Below are 18,151 nucleotides of genomic sequence, written 5' to 3' on the forward strand. Positions count from 1 at the left end.
ATGAGCTTGTGTTGTAAAATTCGGTAGTATTCCATATTTTACACGTTGATCGCCACGTCACCCATATATGGGTGACAGTGCTCTTCACTGAAGAACTAAAAAAGTTAATTCTAAAAGTCAAGTGTCAAAGAAAATGAATTTGAATGAAATGCTTGAATTTCGATGAAGTTACAAACACAAATAGCGCAACAGTACTGTCAGGTCTTACCTGTTTATTATTTATGCTATATAATATTCTTTGACAAATTCGACATCAACTGCAATGTCAATAGATTCTCAACAAACTTCTAATATCTGACAAAGTCGTATTTCGTAGTTTATCTCAAAATCAAAATTTCCTGTTTCAGCTTCAGCTTCGCTCCATCGTTAGAGTTTTTCGCGGGATCCATCTGTCGTGATTTGTATCCAGGAACTCGATTAACGTCAACAGGAGATAATCGAGGGAATTATGAGCTAAACCAGTTACCGCGTCACTTCTATAACAGAAAAACGGGGAAAGGAACGCGACGGTTTCTCGGAACCCGGGGCCCCTCAACCGCGATTACATAATGAACCGTAAAACGAATCGCAGGAAAGCGTGAACATTGAACAATTTCATCGACGATTATTCTCCACTTAGCATACAAATTCGTGCCTCCGTTTTGGAAGCATGCAAGGAAAACGGTGAAGTTTCCGCCGAATATTTTCGACGAACACTTTGTACCCTTCTCGGATGTTTGTTGCCAGAGTTGGTAATTTCGGCAATTTTCAAGGGTCAGAAATCGCGATTCTTGCGGTTTCGCAGCACGGAAGGGATACCTCCGAATCTCAGCTTGTGCGAATTGCGGTTTTAACGTGCGCCAAAGCAGAGGCGAACACGGTCATTGCATACAAAGCGAACATCATCATCATCCGTTCCTCCGCAGAAAAATACTTCGATCACAGCTGGTAATTTCGCGGGGGTTTCTTCTCCACATTTTTCGGCTGCTATCCTGCTACTTTTTACGAACCAGCAACATCTTCATTCTTACCGATGGTACCGCTAAACGTTCGTATTTAGTAAGCCGTCCAGCTTTTCTCAATCTCAGTCACAAGCTATCGGTTACTTTTGGAGTAAACAAGAATGTTTACATTTTTTTTTAAACACACAACCCCTAGATATAATCTTCTTGCATTTATTTTCTGACCTCCTTAATTCTCCATTGAATGAATCCATTTCATTTTTGACAATTATGACAGAACAAAATTACTCCTTATATGTTTAATCGGAGTTAAATGTTACATCCATTATCACTTACAAGAATAACTTATCTCACCCTTCGTTAGAACAAATATTTAACATTAAGCATTGGTGGCAATAGAATGCTAAGAAAGCATTTCGAGTTGTTGGTAGATACCAGAAAAAAAGGCCTCGTGTACAAAGGGTTAAAACCCAAACACCGTCCCCAAATTCGCGAGTCGTTTCGCGAAACATGTTATCAACGCCGCGGCAGCCAAAAATTGCGCCGCGACGAGGGTAAACGTGCCCTGCGCGCGTACCCCGGCTCGCATCCGGAACAAGAGACAAGAGGGGGTAGAGGCACGCCATAATATCCCCTGTAATTTATGGTGAAGGACTCGAGGATGAGAGAGAAGGCCCGACGAGCCCGCGGAAGACAGCAGAAGCGGGACAGAGGGAGTGCAAGAGAGAGACGAAGTGAAAGATAGAGGTGGATAGTCCGAGATAAAGGTGGGAGGGGTGGACTTGAAGAAAAAGAAGAAGAACAAGAGGTAGTAGAAGGGGGACAGAGGAAGGAAGAGGGAGCAGGTGGCAAGATAGGGTATACGCCAGTGGATTAAGGCGCGGAGCGGCGAGTCAAAGAGATTTTCTCCCCATCCCGTCTCGGCGGGGGCCCCTCGGCCTAACAAGGGCTGAAATATGACTGCCTTTGCCCTACCTCGCCTCGCCTCGGCCTGCCGCGGCTTTGGCCGCCGTGCGCCTTTCGAACGAAGGAAAAGCGAAGGAGATATCTTCTGGCAACTAATTTATCGGTCGGTCTTCTCCGAGGCGACCCGGGATCAACGCACTTCTCTTGGACGCGGCTACGCGAACCCCTTTTGCCGCGATTTACCGTGAAAACGGCCCCCGGACTTTCCCCCGGAAGCCCTAGCCGGCAGATTTCGCGATTGGTCCCGCTTGCGTTTGCGCGCAATGCAAACCCAGAAGTTTGAGGGACCTGAGATAATGCTGGCAGATCTGGCCCATGCGATCATGGGTCCATTAGATTGGGGTAATTCCATTTTCTTTGCGAAAAATTTCCTTGTTTACTTTTAGTAGTAACTACTTTTGCAGCATTTTATATCCCACTGTAACTCAACCCTTTGCACTCCAAGCAATTTGGTTATATGCAGGTAGTCAACTCCGAGACCATTTTTCTTAGATTTCTGAGTTATGGAATGACCACGAAAAACTCTTTACAGTTTGTTAAATTGTACGACTGTTTTTAGAATGTTTACATATTTATTAGTCAAACGTAATCGTACACAACTAATAATAGTTTAATGAAACGTAGCAAAACTTCAAGAAGTATACACAGTTTCATTTCGAAGGCTGAGTTACACAATATCTTGTAGAAGGTGACCAACTCGTAACAATATTACACCAGCCATATTACACGCCGAAAAAGGAGGGAAAAAACGTATATGTTCCAGCGTCAGGTGTCTCGCTCTATACACATTTAACGCCGCGTACCTGCTCCGAACGAACACAAACCGACTGGTCCGAAATAAATAAGAAAAAGCTAAATTGAACCGCAACGGGTTGCAAGTAAGGAGAGAACCGCAGAAAACACCTGCTGACCTATCTTCGCGCGCGATCTCCGCGAGACGAACGGAACGGAAGCCGATCCTTGGGATTCGTGGATCGTTGTCTCGCGATGGAAAGAGCCTATCCTTTCTTCTTCGGATTAGCTGCATATCGTCGTCTTTCGGCCGACTTAACTTTCAGTTGACTTGGGCCCAACGTCTACGATTTTTCCTAGAATAAACAATTCAATTTAGTGGGAATAGAAGCTACCGATGAGTGACAGAAACGAAGTTTGGAAGCTTAGAAAACTCTGCAGGTTGGATGACAGATATTCATTTTTTGGACGAGTTCGGACTGAAGGATGGTGGATGGTTTTGACATCTGCAATCTTGTGAAGAATGGATACTTCATTTTTTAATGTTGAAATAGGAGTTGTGTTCTAATGTCACTGAAGAAAGCTTGCTCTTTTCGATCGAACTGCCAGGCTTACAAGTAGGCCAAGCAGCGATCCGTCGTGTCTTCTTTCTTTCATCCTAGGACGTTGCAATTGTTGAACCAATCAAACCAATCTTCTCAAAATAAAGGATGCCCAAACTTGATCGACCCAGAGATCCCAGCAGCCCACAAATTTTCGAGTCGCCATCATCTCATACAAATCCTAGGACTAAATTGCGCGGAATGAAGAGTCGATGGCATTCGCCTAGCCTAAGTTCGTGGTCGAGGACTCGTAACCTCGGCCCGTAACGAGGCCATCGACATCGGGTAGCTCGAAACTCATCGGTCGGTCGGAGAGGAGCGCGATCGACGCTTGAAAACGTATCTTTGGCACGGAGGACGGCGCGTTTGAGATCTTCCGCGCACGTTTCTTCTTCTTCTTCTTCCTTGGGCCGGCTTGTCGGCCTCTTTAGCGGCTACGGCCGCTCGGCTCCGTTCCGCCGGCAGGAGATATGCGACTCTCGATCGTGGCCAGCTCCATCGATTGAGCTGTCGACGAGGATAGATGTCGGACGGACTAGAGCGAGGCTGCTCGTCGGAGATTTAGTAACGCTTTGCTGTCGAGGGCTGCGAAACCACCTAGCAAATGTATCCATATTGACGCCCGCCGGCTTCTGAATATTTATCGCCGCCGCGGATCGCGTGCTTTCGAGAATTTGACGAGGCCCCGGGAACATAGAATTCGCGAGGGTATTCTGGCAGGCAACGGATGGTATTCTTGGGTACGTGGACTAAGATTAACAGTATGATGCGTTTGGGAGTTTCTGGGTGCAGCGAAACTTGGATTGATGAAGAGGGGGTCATGTTACCAGGTCGAGTAATCAAGGTACTAATCAAATGGCGAGGAGTTACGCTTGTATGGTATTAGGTCATTCCACGTGTCTACACATGCCACTTGTTATTCAAACGAATAAGTGAAATATGCTTTTCAGTGTTATGAAAATTCACCCTCCTCTTTCTATGATTTTTTAATGAAGTATGAACACCACAGAACTGTATACAAAAATTTGCAAACAGTCATTCGTCCGGTCGTGGTAGGTTTAGGGCTAATAAGAATCTTTTTGATCGATCTCCCAGGTTTACAAGTAGTCCAAGCAGCGATCTGTCATGTCTTCTTCCTTTCCTCCTAGGGCGTTGCAAATTGTTGAACCATTTCCTAAGCACAATGCCCCCTGTGGCATGAGCCTGTATCGATTGCTTCCGTTCTCGAATGTCAACTTTAAATCACGATAGAGTACTTTCATGAGAAGAGCCTTAAAAGTACCTCTTCTTACCTTCTGGTTACCTTAAGTACCCCTCAGTCGCCTCTCCTCATCAACCTACTTCACCACCCCCAAAATGCTCACCGCTTTCCACAACTCTCTCCCCCAATAAAAAAAAAAGAAGTGTCAGAAGTCCGACCAATCAACCCAGGCTTCCAAATCGCCGAAAGCGCGACGTCTCCTCGTTAGCCTCTTTGTTCCACGGTCGGCGCATCCCCGTCTCCGGAGAAGTGGCTAGCCCCTTTTTTTTCCAGAAGGTCGATTCGTTTCGCGGGTGCTCCGGTGTGGCCGGTGGTGCGTGGCATTCCATCGAATGCATGCTTACGAGGCACAGAGCACCGGTGTGCCTCGGTACTCACGGTGGACGCGAAAACAAGTTAAAAATAGCCAGCGAGCGGATCGCGGTCGGCACCTTTGAGGCCGCGGTCTCGGAACCCGCAACAGTCGTTGATCGTTCGCATCGTGTTTCGTCGTCCGGATGTTGATGATGATGGTGAGAGACCGTCTCGTTACCATTACGAGGGCCGCTCACGCAGCCGGCTAACACGCACCGCAAACCTCGCATTACCATAACCGCGTGTGCACACAGAAACCGTCGCCGCTTCTTCGGAGGGGGTTTCCACCAAGCCGACGAAGATGACGGCGAGGAGGAGTACGACGCGGCTCGGTGGCACGCTTTCGAGCTTACCGCGGCTTAACGATCTTACACCGCAACTCTCGACGAACGCTCTTACCCGCCTAGGGACCTGTTAGCTAGGCTCTATACCGAGATTGACTGCAATTGTCAGCGCCGTCCTGAGATCTCCCCTCCGGCGTCGTCGTTCTCGTTGCCGCCTAACGCGATCTCCCGAGAGGGAGTTTTAATGTCGTTTGCTCGCGTGTCTATTAAGCAGTCGCGATTTTCAGGCTCCGCGGCGCGCTGCGTATCTAATTAAAGTCTTCAGCATGGAGACCGCCGGCGTTACCACGAGGCTGGATTTTCAGAATTCGGATTCTCACCTGGTTATTAGCCTGCCATTGTTTGGTTCAAGGAGTAGACATTCTGCTCAACTTCGTATGTCGAAATTAACCCTTTGCACTAGAGTACGTTTTTTCTGGCATCTACCAGCAACTCAAGACGCTTTCTTAGCATTCTATTGCCAGTACTTCTAGTACTTTTATCCATTCTTATCCTAGAGTGGATTTATTGCTCATTTATAAGAACATCATGTAAAAGTAATAAAATATACCTCACACAGTAGTCTATGGAGTCATACTGGACTACTCGTTGAAAACGAAATTATTGGATCCAAGTGGAAGAGATTGCGAACGGATTGAGTTCTCCGAGAAATGTCAAGCACCAACGTTTCTTGTTTCGACGTTTCGTTTTTCATCGGCTTTACCTCGTCGACTTTTATTTTCATTTCGCTGGTGTAGAATCTGTGCAGGTCGCTTGTCACGAGAAATTCAATCTATGAAGAATCGCTTTTTCCATTCAGTCTGGATGGTTGTGTTCCTAAATTCATCTCGAACTTGGGGAAGAGCTTGAACTCTGGGATCACTTATAAAATGTGGCGTATCGTTTTCATTCCTTTTACAATTAAAACCGTTTGAATTTACTGAATGACAAAAAAATTGGAAAGAATCCTAAAAGATGAAAGTTTGATCGAAGTTAGTGTCTGGCAGCCATGTTTCTCCGTTGGAGCTTCAAACCTAAATAGAACCTCCAAATTCTGGTCTTAATTAATCTTATTCGTTAACGATCGCTCCTTTCAATCGTTACTTTCATTAAATTCCGTTCAAGACTGAACGAAACTAGAGGAACAAAGGGAAAGAAAAGGAGCCAGAGCGAAACCAGTCGACCGTTTCGACCTGGTCGAGTCTAGCCCTGTCCGTAGCCGTTTATTTGCGACGTGATTCATCCTCCGATTCGAAGACTCGGAATCTTTAAACGTTTTACCTGCTACCGGAATCTCCACGGGCTGAATAGAGAGTGGCGGCCAGTAACAGCCGTCACTTTGTCGGCCTTTGTCACGGGGATTATGCGCCCGGTGGCAAATCATGACGGACACCTTCACGCCCAGGACACCCTCTAATGCCCCGGACGCGGAAGAGTGGACCAGGGAGAACGAGGGAAGCGAAGAGAGTTGGCAAACTACAGAGACGAGAAGAACGACTGGAGGCTTTCATAAGCACAGGTCCGAGTTCTTCGAGAGGGATGTCCGAATTATACGTGGACTTAAGGGTGGATTATAAATTTAAGTGGGTCAGAAGTACGAGCTTTGTGATATCCTGATAGAAATTCATTCCGGGATTGCTGGATGATCGCTGCAATGGCGTGAGGAAAAATTATTTTGTTCTAAGATGGTTCCAATGTTCTTGAATGGTAGCAGCATTTTTTTAGTTGGTAACAGCGTTGATATAATTTGAAGCTTAGGTATGTGTATATGTGCACGTAGGTCAAGGGACGTAGATCAAAAATACTCCATCTAGAACGAAATCTCCCAAGTCTACAATCTCCAATGCAGCAGTTCGTTCATCCCAAAAAATATCGAACCAGGCTCGCCGAATGAGTGACACGAAGGTGCCTAGCCAAAAACCGCCCCTGTCCGCGCCGTAAAGCACGATATCCGTTACGACGCCAGCGTCGCGCGTTAAACCGTGCGAAATTAATAGGGGATGTAACGGCGTCGAATTAAAGCAACTCGAGCGGGGATTTACGTGTCACTATCGCTCAAGGGCTGGAAGGGTGCTTCACACGGGGCGATTTCCGTTCCATCCCAGGTGGTTTTTCGCGAACGGTCCGACGCGACGCGCAGAGAAACCCTACCACCCCCCCGTTCTCGGTAACAGCGGTCTCGAGTGCAGGGACGACTTGATTTACGGCATAATAAAGCGGTTACGCAAAGCGTGGGAGGGCCTTGGGCCGTGAATTTTATTTACGATCCGTCAGAAAGTTCGAATTCGTCGCGGCCTCTGTCGGAAAGAGCGAATGACGCTCGCAGCGACGACCCGGTCGTAAAATCGACGAGGAACGACGCCTGGCGTCCCCTGCACGGCTACGGGGAGCCGATTTCCCCGAGTTTTTCCGCGATCGAGCGTCACCGGACCGTGAAGCGGCGGAGGAACAGAAGTTTCCTTCCGGGCAACGCGGCGAACCCCTCGAGCCGCAACGTTGGAGCAGCGTAAATGATATTTACGACTGGCTGGCTGGATTCTACGTCGACTTTGCACGGATTAGTCGTAGTTAACCGGGGTTGGCTTAGAGATTCCGTTTCCCCGAGCGGAAATACTCGGCACATAATTAACGGACTCCGAGAGAGCGATGAGAATGACTCGGGGCCAATCTCCGGCAATTGTGCGGAGCGTGTTTTTCAACCTGGGAGCCTTTAGTTTTACGCGTTCTCACTTTACGTGGAAATTCGCCATTTAAAATAATAAATATATTTAGAATTTATTTCGGGTGGTGCTTTGTTATTTCAAAAATTTAACAAAATTTTAGTCAGTTAAATTCCTCGCCCCCCTGCAATAGCCATAAACCTGTACCTACCTATACCTCACCTCACCTTTATCGAAAGTCTTTTTCATGCCTACCTTAGGAGCACGTTGTTCTTCATTGTCGAACATCTACCTCGCTCGAAATCAGCTTCGGCCACTCGCCGGATGCTCCTTATTTAGGCCCTTTCTCGCCGCTGGCGTCGTCGTGGACGTGCTCTTGGACCGATCCGGGTGTTCGCGGGCCATTATGCCCGATCATAATTGCGTCGCAATAACGTTTCTCCTTTCCAGTGACTGTGGCTCGGGCGGCTTCCTTTCATCTGGTCGCTCGGCAGAACGAGCTTCTGTTTCCGAGGTGTTTCCGCCGCCGGCTACCGTTCTGGAAGCTGGAATTTGATCCTAAGTAGCCAGGCATCCCGATAGAGGTGGCTGCGCGAGGAAGAGGAAGAGATTTAAGAACACTGAAGAAGAGAGAGACATGCGAAGGAGAAAGGTTGAAGGAAGGTTGTGGCGAAACACACCGGGCATGAAGCGGTGAACAAGAGGAAGAGGAGGAGAGAGTGGCGCCGCAGAGGACCGAGGTTTCCTCCTTTTAAATTATTCCCGCGGCTGGTTCCTCGTTCGTTAACGCTGCTCGGACGTTGTTATTGCCTTCTGCGACGGAGATGGGCGACATATCACTCGAATAATACCTACATGGCGAATAGAACGCGCTGGCGATTTATTCGTGACGCTTATTAGACTGAAAAGTTATGTTTTCAGGAGAAGAAATATGATAATGTTGTTCTTTTTTTATAATCACAGATATGGTTCAATAATTTTATCTTGCTCGTATCTAATTTCATTTATCTCACTCGGTGTTCGTTATTTCTTGGTGGGTTTTATTAATATTCCTGCATACCTGAAGATAACCAAAAGACAAGTCTAAAAAATTAATTCCATTTATTGTCATTAAAAGAAATTATAAGAAATATTTCAGACATGTATCTGAATATTTCTATATGTAAGAAATATTTCACAAATTCTAACAAATATTTCAAATATGTCTTTATATATAAAGACGAAATATTTGATAAAGAGTACATTATAAACATAGTACGTACTATAAAGTACAAAGATAAAATATTCTATAAAATTATAAACGTGCATGATATAAGCAATCCATTATGATAAAACATTTTATAGAGAATACTTCGAGATAGCGTGTAATGAGGAAACGAACGTGCGTAATGCACCTGGAAACGCTGCTGTAAAACCTGACCTCGTTGATCCACCCTCTGGGACATTTTAATAAGTAAATGTTGCAGCTCAAAGTACTTTATCGTTTGTTTCCAGCACGCTAGTGGGATCCATTTGGTTTAATAACATCACCCTCGCGATAAACAATATTCCACCCCGAGAGATATTTATCCAACAAGTCGAGTGATGGTTCGGGCATACTCGAGCTACGGCGGATGACTGACGACGAGAGCAGAGCTTATCTCCTTAACTCGCCATTTCTGTTCACTCAGTCACGGCATCTCGCCTCGTTACCGTAAACTAGGCGATGATTAACGCTGGATTAACCGAGGTTTTCAGTTTATAAATGACTCCCGAAAATGACTGACCTTCGTTAATTCGATTCCCGCCGTGTGTCCGAAATTGAAATTTTTCAATCTCGTTACGCCGAGCGAGTTTACGGCTGACGTGGATAAATTTTTCACGCAAAAGTTACGGGGGATCGACGAAAGCTGCTGGAATATGTAAATGTTTATCAGACGATCTGCTACGAAATTCAAAGTTGCCTTCTCGTACGCCGCGTACCCCACCTCTGCCCCTCGAGGATTTCGAAAGAAACGCTCCCTCCATAAATTATGACCAGCCCTCCTATATGTTCAAAATTGAGAAAAGTTTCGACGATGTAATTCCATCTAACGGCGAATTCTTTTTCCAATGACCAGTTGGCGGGTTATTGTACGGAAAATGCAATTTTATTAAATGCTGAACGTTACACATTTCACACCGAACCACTTTCCTTCCTTTTTATCAACATTAACACAAAGAGTCGATTTCAAGAATGTGATGCATTTTTACATCTACCTTTCCTGTATATACTAACGAAGACTCGAAACATTGAACGTTCAAGGCTACAAACGACAATCAATTTGTTTAAAAATGTTCTATAGTTCTCCAATCATTGTTGTTTAGATCTCCGTGTGCCTGACGGCTCTGGTGTTGACGATCGCCGCCGAGGAGAAGCCGACGAACACGGTCTCGGTGTCCGCCGGCTCGCCAGCGATCCAAAGCAACACGATCCAGAAGCTGATCAAGATCTTGGAGAGGTACGGGCTCGAGGAGCAGAGGGGCCTGAAGAGGGTCTACCTGAGCAACAGGTCGATCACTTGCAACGACGGATCCCAGGCGGGATTTTACCTGCGGAAGTCGCACGGCTCGAAGAGGTGGATCATTTTCCTGGAAGGTGGCTGGTACTGCTACGACCACAAGAGCTGCAGGAACAGGTGGCTCAGGTTGAGGCATCTGATGACGTCGACTCAGTGGCCCGAGACACGCGACGGTGAGTGTCCTTCCGCTTACGAACTCGTGCATTCACCGTGGCTGACACTTTCTAACATTTCCGTGGAACGGTATACCGCGATCTTTTTTTCCGTCCAAGGTGCGTTGTTGCGTTCTACGCACGCGACGCGTTCTTCTCGTTCTTCGAGTTCGGGATACTTCGATCATTTCGTATTTTCTATAATACTAGGGAATTAGAGGTTTTTGAGGAAAGTTGTTTCACTGTTTGTCAGGGTTTTGTATCGCGTGACCCAAAGACATTGTTTCAAGAAGGATTCTTCTTATTTTTTTATTCGGCGGTTAGATTGTGTCAGTTTTTGGTCGAGATTTCTTATAAGTATAACCCGAAGTAATTGTCCCGATATTTAATATTTTTATTTCGAGATTAGAGTTTTTGGATTGGAATGGTTCTCTTCGGTACAAACATGTAGTCTTGTCTTTAACACGAATACAATTTTGTATTACTATATTACATTTACAACATTTACAACTCTATAAAGTCAACTAACAATATGAGTGTAAGTATTATAAGGATTACTGAATAGAAAAAAGCACTCTTAGAAAGCAACACCCACGCAGAATCTCGTCACACCCATGTACCCAGCTGTTAAAAAAATGCCATAATAATGAAGTGGAATTTACGTGGGCTAAGTCACTTCAGCCTGTCTGGAATTTACTGGTCTGCCATTGTTTGTGCAAGCTAAATTCATAAATTTTCCCAAGGAATTTAATCTTTTAAATCCTTTGAATACACCGATGTTTGTAATTTACTTTCCCATAGAAAGCACTCAAGCCATTAGAAATTTCCACGTACTAAAAATTTCCTATGTAACCTCACGGGGTTGATAACCGCTATTGGCCTTTAAGTGAGAGCGTAATCATCATCCCAGTTGATGCTCACATTGCCAAGAAGTACATACATCGCGGTCACTGCTGCAACCCAGTGCTTAGCGCGATGGCTGCTATAAAAGATCAAACTTTTATTTGAGAATTGGTCAGCGACTCCATTCGACGGTAGCTCGAATGCTTACACTACCTTGAAGTATTACTCCAGCGACTGAGATTTTCCTGAATCGAGGCAATTTTAAAAACCTAGGTTCTTAATAATTGAGATGTCATTTGTATAATAAAATATTTGGAGTTTCTCGTCGAAATTAAATTAAACTTTAAACTTAGAGACGAATTCTTCGAGATAACGTTGATCCCTCCCGAGTCTTCGATCTTTTTTTCTGCAAAGATTCTAGTTGTAATTTAATAATAAAATTGTATTTTGTTACAGTTGGCGGTCTCCTCTCGGCGAACCCCGAGGAGAATCCATTCTGGTGGAACGCGAATCACGTGTAGGTATTGTCCATCTTGGCCAGAACACCCAACCCTTATAAATATCCAAATTTCACAAAATAGGGTTCTTTGATGTTTCTTAATTTCAATTGCGTTTGATTGCAAAGCTTTTCGAAATTTTTAATTCGACTCCCAAGCACCTCATAATACTTAATTCGATTACAAAGCTTTCGAACACGTTTAATTCCATCCAGTTGATTGAGAAGGATAGATAAGGACATGATCGTGACGTGGCTTGTTCGTTTCTCCAGATTCGTCCCTTATTGCACGAGCGACAGTTGGAGCGGGACCAGGGCTTCGCCGAACGACATGTTTTCCTTCATGGGGGCGGAGATCGTATTGCAAGTGGTGCGGGACCTCATTCCGCTTGGTCTTGAAAACGCTAGCTCCCTTCTTTTGGCAGGCAGCAGCGCGGGTGGAACCGGTGTCATGTTGAATTTGGATCACGTGCACAATTTGGTTCGCCATGAATTAGGTGAGGCAGGCTCCCTTTGATCGTTCAACGACCCCTGAGCTCATTCACCATTTAAACGCGTATTATTTGAACCTGCTTAGCCATAGATTCCATTGGAAAGTTTAGGGCCAGGTATCTTCCATAAACAATATAACAGAGTTCTAAACAAGACATGCTGTCAATTTTTTAATTTGATATTTAACGATTAATTTTTCAATTTCTCCTTCTGATCGTTTGGAAATCGACTAGGAATAAATAAGATTTTTAACCTGGTGTCAGCTTGGAATTTCTTTAAGAAGAAATAGAAAATAATTAAAATGAATAGGGAGCTAATTAAGAGTTGGACGTGCACATTTAATTTTTATTACTATCGTTTGTTCGTGCAGGATTGAAACACATCGCGATAAGGGGTGTGTCCGATTCAGGGTGGTTTCTGGACAGAGCTCCCTACTCGCCGAACGGTTTGTCACCCGTGGATGCAGTTCACAAGGGGATGGAACTGTGGAAGGCCCGGATGCCACACAATTGCGTCTTGAAGCATCCACACGAACCATGGAGGTGCTATTTCGGATACAGGCTGTACCCAACGTTGACTGGTAAATAGATGTCTACTTTGTTGTTTACTAATTTAACCCTGCAGTTATAATTATCAAGGACATGTAGCCATTTTTTTTAATTGAATTTCTTTGGCTATTCGCGAGCCATGAATACAAAGTTCCTGAAATGAAGACGCGACGCTCTGAAAGAAAACATTTAATAGAACGCACAAAACGTGTTCCAGAACTACATAAACTGTATAAATTCAAACTTGCTCCATTAATATAAGTCATTACAATAATAAAAAGAAACAAGAAATACTCAAATACGTTGTTTCTTAAAACAAAAACTGTGCACATTTAATTTTAATTTCAAAAGATTTTTCAATTTTTTTTTCAAAATATTCTGTCAATTTGTATTCCTCAGTTCTGAAACAGTGTGTTAGAATTAGTGGAAACATCGCGAGAAATTCGCCCGCATCTAACGGAAATGTTTGCTTCCTGGAAAATCATAGCGCCCCTGTTCGTTTTTCAATGGCTGTTCGACGAGGCGCAGATGTCAGCCGACAACGTGGGTGCACCGGTGACGAAGCAGCAATGGGATTACATACACAAGATGGGTGACAGCCTGCGGCAGACCTTCGAAAACGTTACCGCGGTCTTTGCCCCGAGCTGCATTAGTCACAGCGTCCTGACGAAGAGGGATTGGCAGTTGGTTAAAATAGACGAAGTTTCCTTGGCACAAGCGTTGCATTGTTGGGAACAAATGCCAATCGGGAATCACCGTAACGAGTTAGTATCCAGATCCGTCGTAACGATTCCATAAATCTCCCAGTAAATCCCTGAATCGATCGATTAAGATCCTCTGTCAATGACTTTCGCATGATAAATTGCAAACGATAGTAGATTTTCGTGTAAATTGTTGCTTAATGCGGAATCCAATCGACGAGAAAATGATGTTCATGTAAAAATACATCGGAAACGTGAAACAACATTTTTTCATGCGAGGCTCCGTATTCGAGAAAATCAACTTTGAAACTGCTCGGGGCGCCCTTTTACTACCGGGACGTGCCAAGCACGTTTGCCCCGTTATCTACGTGTCTTCAAACTCGATTTTCTTGAGAACCAAGCCCCGTATGAAGAAAATTTGTTCCACGTTCTGGTCTTATTTTTTCCTTGGAGCATCAGCATCAGCTGTTTCTTGGTTGGAAAACTTCCACTAGAAATCAAATTCAAACATCCACAAAAGTTAGTATCTGTGTTCTTCGAACTTTCCATTTAAAAAGTAACAATTTCTCCTACTTCCAGAGTTCCCATTAAATCTGAGAAATCCCTTGTTTCTGTCATCAATGAATACAAAATATTTCTTCCGCACCATTCGGTGTTTCTAATTCCAGCAATTACCTAAAATTAATCGACCTCCTAATGGGTATTCTCTCCTAATTTCAGCACTCAATCGTCGATCGAAACGAACCAGCCGTGCGCGAAGTCTCTCCGGAAGTTGTTGCGTTCCGGGCTGACGAAGGGAAACGGAACTTCGTCCGAGCCCGGAAGATCCGGGAAAACCGAGTCCGCGGCGGACGTGCAGAAAGTCGCGAACACGGTCGTTAACAAGCCGAACGCGGGGAAATCGTCAGCCTCGACGCAGGAACGAGAGAACAAGAAGAGAAAAAGGCGGAAGCACAAGGGTAGGCGAAGGGACAGGAACAAGGAGCCGAGGACGAAGAAGGAAAAACACGAGCGAAGGAAAGCAGGTACGACGCTGATGATTAAGTGATCTCTCTGGTCTTGCGTTTTGAAAAAATTTACAGTACTGGCATTTTCTTCGTATGGTTCGTTCAATGCAGTTGGGGACTACTTAACGGCGTTAACCATTTCATGCACTTTGTATTCGTTGGATGCACACTAGTCGCAGGGAATCTTTATTACAATATTGAACCTTTTATAAATTGTTTTTTAAAGGTAGTGCATTATTTACTTGTAGTCCTGTTCATTGTGACTTCTTAACACCGGATCATATTTTTTGTTTACTTCACGAAGAACTGTATCACTTTAAATTAGCCTTCAAAGCTCCCACGTTAAACGGAATCTTCCATCAAAATTTGCAACCTACGCTAAACTAAACGTTTGGCCGGCTCTTTGACCCTAAACACGCCACTATTCGACACGATCACCGAGTCGATCACGACGAGATGCGACACGTTTAATCTGTACCTGTAATTCGTTCCAAATTTCAGGCCGCCGGAAGGGCAACAAGCAAAACAACGAGAGTAACCACACGGGCATGTTCAACGGCACCAGACCTCAGCGCTCGGTGATACCATCTGGCAAACGGAAGTGCGTCCAGGGCTGCCACTTCCGGTTAATCGAACGTTGCACTTGGCCGCAGTGTAATCACAGCTGCCCGAAGCTCCACAATCCGTTCACCGGCGAGGAGATGGACTTCATCGAGCTGCTGAAGAGCTTCGGTCTGGACATGAAGAGCGTGGCGAACGCTCTGGGCATCGACATACAGACGTTGAACAGCATGGACCACGACGAACTGCTCAATCTGCTCACGCAGAGAGCCAATTGAACCCAGACACTGTGAAACGAGGGTTGTGGACGATCGTGGTGATTGTTTTGGACGATTGAAAGACAGCAGGACTTCGTTGCGAAGCAATCATGTGTTCTTCCAGTCTCTTGTATTCTTTATGGACAGACTTAGTGTAGAGTCGGCACGAACGAAGTCGAATCAAACGAAGTACGAGTGAAGACCACGTTCGACGCGTCTCTAGACCGACTATCGCCTTGCGTTTGGGGCAGAGATCAACCAAATTGAATGTACATAATTTATTAGAGAGTCTATGCGATACTGGGGAACTTCGTGTTTGCGAAATGCGTCTCTTTCTCCAGGTAGACCAGTGATTCTTAACCATTATGCCATGAATGTTTGGCAGCTGATCTGATAAATTGTTTCACCTAAGAATATACTCAAATCGATGCTAATTTTAGATCGAATTTTTTATTTCACTTTCCAAGCAATCGATTACTACATGCTTGTAATATTAATTATCAAAAATGAAAAATCTTTCTCTAAATTGAATGTGAGCTGGAAAGGGTTAAGAAGCATGTAGACTAAAGAGAAAGGGAACGCGACGAGCACCCTATCAGTTAGGCACTGTACTGTATATTTCAGTTGAAACGTGTATCTTCGTTTCACCCTCGCGTGTAGCCGAGTATTTTAATTTATTTTATAGTTCGTAGCGAAATTAAACGGGCATGTAATCATGTTGTCACGACGTAATCCATTTTGTCATCGCGGCTACGCGTTCGCCGTCGATCGCTGATCAGGCGCGATGCTTGACTTCCGTTTTACCAAAACTTCTTCTCATTAACATTTGTACCTGGTCAAGTAGAGAACACCGCAGTCGCAGGATACTTTTCATTGGACGACGATTCACAGCGTCGCGAATTGTCAAGTGTGACTGGCGATTCGCAATGAAAATTCGTTAGGTTTTCACAGCAAAGCGCTATGGAAGCGTTTCATCAAAGTAACGTCGAGAGACTGATTAAAAGATCTCTTCCACAGGGTTTAGAAATTTTATTTTTCTTTTGTTTTGCTTTCTGAACGTTTTCTTATCCGTCGAATGAGGTTCTAGCAACTTGACATTCGCACTACCTTTGCAACACTGCCTTTTTTCTTTAATGCACTGGTTTAATACAGTTTGTTTACACTTTTACGCATGAAACAAACAACACACATCGTTATATCGGAACAGAGTTGAGCTAAATTCGCCTCTGTATCAGAGCCATGGAAATTAGTACGACGAGCGATGCATAAGTGTCCACTTTCAATTAATGAAATTCGTACTTAAGTGGTCCTGACTGTAAACGTTCTGTATTAACGCAGCTGACTCAAGTCAAAACACTCGACTGTGCCGCAAAAGGCTGAACGAGGCAAATCGAGTCAAACCGATCAGCTCTATTCAATAGAAACGCCGGAACAGAGCTTTGCGAATTGACGCCACTAACGAGTAAACCAACCGACAAAGCAGCTTCATAGACTGATTAAATTATCTACCTCAACGAATCAAATCGTATTAACGTCCTTCTGTGTACTATAAACGTCGATTAGAGAGTAACGCGGCAAGAGTAATTAATATAGGTTATCGCGCGCGTGCGTAAAATAATGCGTCGTTTGTATTCTACGTGTCGAGCAATGTAATATACTTGTCGGACTAATAATAATATTATTTATTTAACGCGACAGAAGGAAGTTCACGCAGACGGGCGGGAGACCTCAGCCGAGATTTTTCAGAATTTAATTTATTTTTTAATGGAAAATTGCGCACGAGATCCCTTTCAGCGGTACTCTCTCGCGCCCGTGTATAAACATTGTTAATTTTGTACCAGCGTGAAACTGTAAATAAATTGTATATCTGTTGTACTAAACAAATTGCCGTAGCTTGGTTCATTTCCCCTTCCAAATCATTTTACTTCAATCTTATATAATTAATAAATTTACGTCATTCTGCTCTCAACTGATCGGACTAATTTCGTTAAAAAAAATAAATAAAAAAAGAAAAAATCGAAAATTAGTGATTTGTTTCCAAATTAGAATTACGCGTAATCATTTACAATTTGACATTTTGAGGTTTCTTGAGGTTGTTACACTAAATGATTTTCGTGAAATTATAAAATCCCAACCATTAAGGTAGAACAAGATTAGTACTTATCTGTTAATCCATTTGCATCAGATGAAACGATATGGTATAATAGAAGAGATAAAATCATGTATGAAGTCACATGATAATCACACCGACAACATGTATCTTCTCTTTCATGTAAACAATAAAAATAACACGAAGTACTCTAATGATGCAACTGGGTTAAAACTAATAACCATCATTTTTACAATCTCACGAAAAAAATGCTTCAAAAACCTCCCCAGTGACGCGATCCACTCGAAACGTCTCCTCGATCCCTAGATCCTCTAGTATACGATCCAGAGGAGTTTTGTTGAAAAGGTCGATCGAACACGATCCCTGTACCGAAGTCGAGTAAACATCGCTTAGCTCGCGAATAACGATAAATCGCATCGCCTCGTTGGCTGCACCTGTACCTAATCATCATCCTGTTAGCTCTCACGGGGCACTCCCCGTCCCCCGTTGACCCACGAGCGAGGGTGATAATTCAATGTAGAATCAGAATCCGTCCCCCAACCCCCGACGATCCGTCGTGCGCGGCGCACACTGATCACTCTGCCCTCCCTCCAGCCTTCGTCGCC

At 44.4% G+C, this 18,151-nt stretch overlaps 1 protein-coding gene across 1 annotated transcript in view; it reads left to right on the forward strand.

Annotated features, from left to right (window-relative positions):
* Nucleotides 1-18,074, forward strand: part of LOC128872178 (palmitoleoyl-protein carboxylesterase NOTUM) — a 30,617-nt gene extending 12,543 nt beyond the window's left edge. The window contains exons 2-8 of the mRNA XM_054114624.1: nucleotides 10,186-10,552; nucleotides 11,831-11,891; nucleotides 12,144-12,367; nucleotides 12,733-12,942; nucleotides 13,398-13,674; nucleotides 14,332-14,636; nucleotides 15,120-18,074. Coding sequence (XP_053970599.1) covers nucleotides 10,186-10,552; nucleotides 11,831-11,891; nucleotides 12,144-12,367; nucleotides 12,733-12,942; nucleotides 13,398-13,674; nucleotides 14,332-14,636; nucleotides 15,120-15,457 — 1,782 coding nt within the window. The 3' untranslated portion in view covers nucleotides 15,458-18,074. The remainder of the gene's footprint in view (nucleotides 1-10,185; nucleotides 10,553-11,830; nucleotides 11,892-12,143; nucleotides 12,368-12,732; nucleotides 12,943-13,397; nucleotides 13,675-14,331; nucleotides 14,637-15,119) is intronic.
* Nucleotides 18,075-18,151: the final 77 nt, after the last annotated feature.

Source organism: Hylaeus volcanicus, chromosome 1 (genome assembly GCF_026283585.1).
Source record: "Hylaeus volcanicus isolate JK05 chromosome 1, UHH_iyHylVolc1.0_haploid, whole genome shotgun sequence".
NCBI lineage: Eukaryota > Metazoa > Arthropoda > Insecta > Hymenoptera > Colletidae > Hylaeus > Hylaeus volcanicus.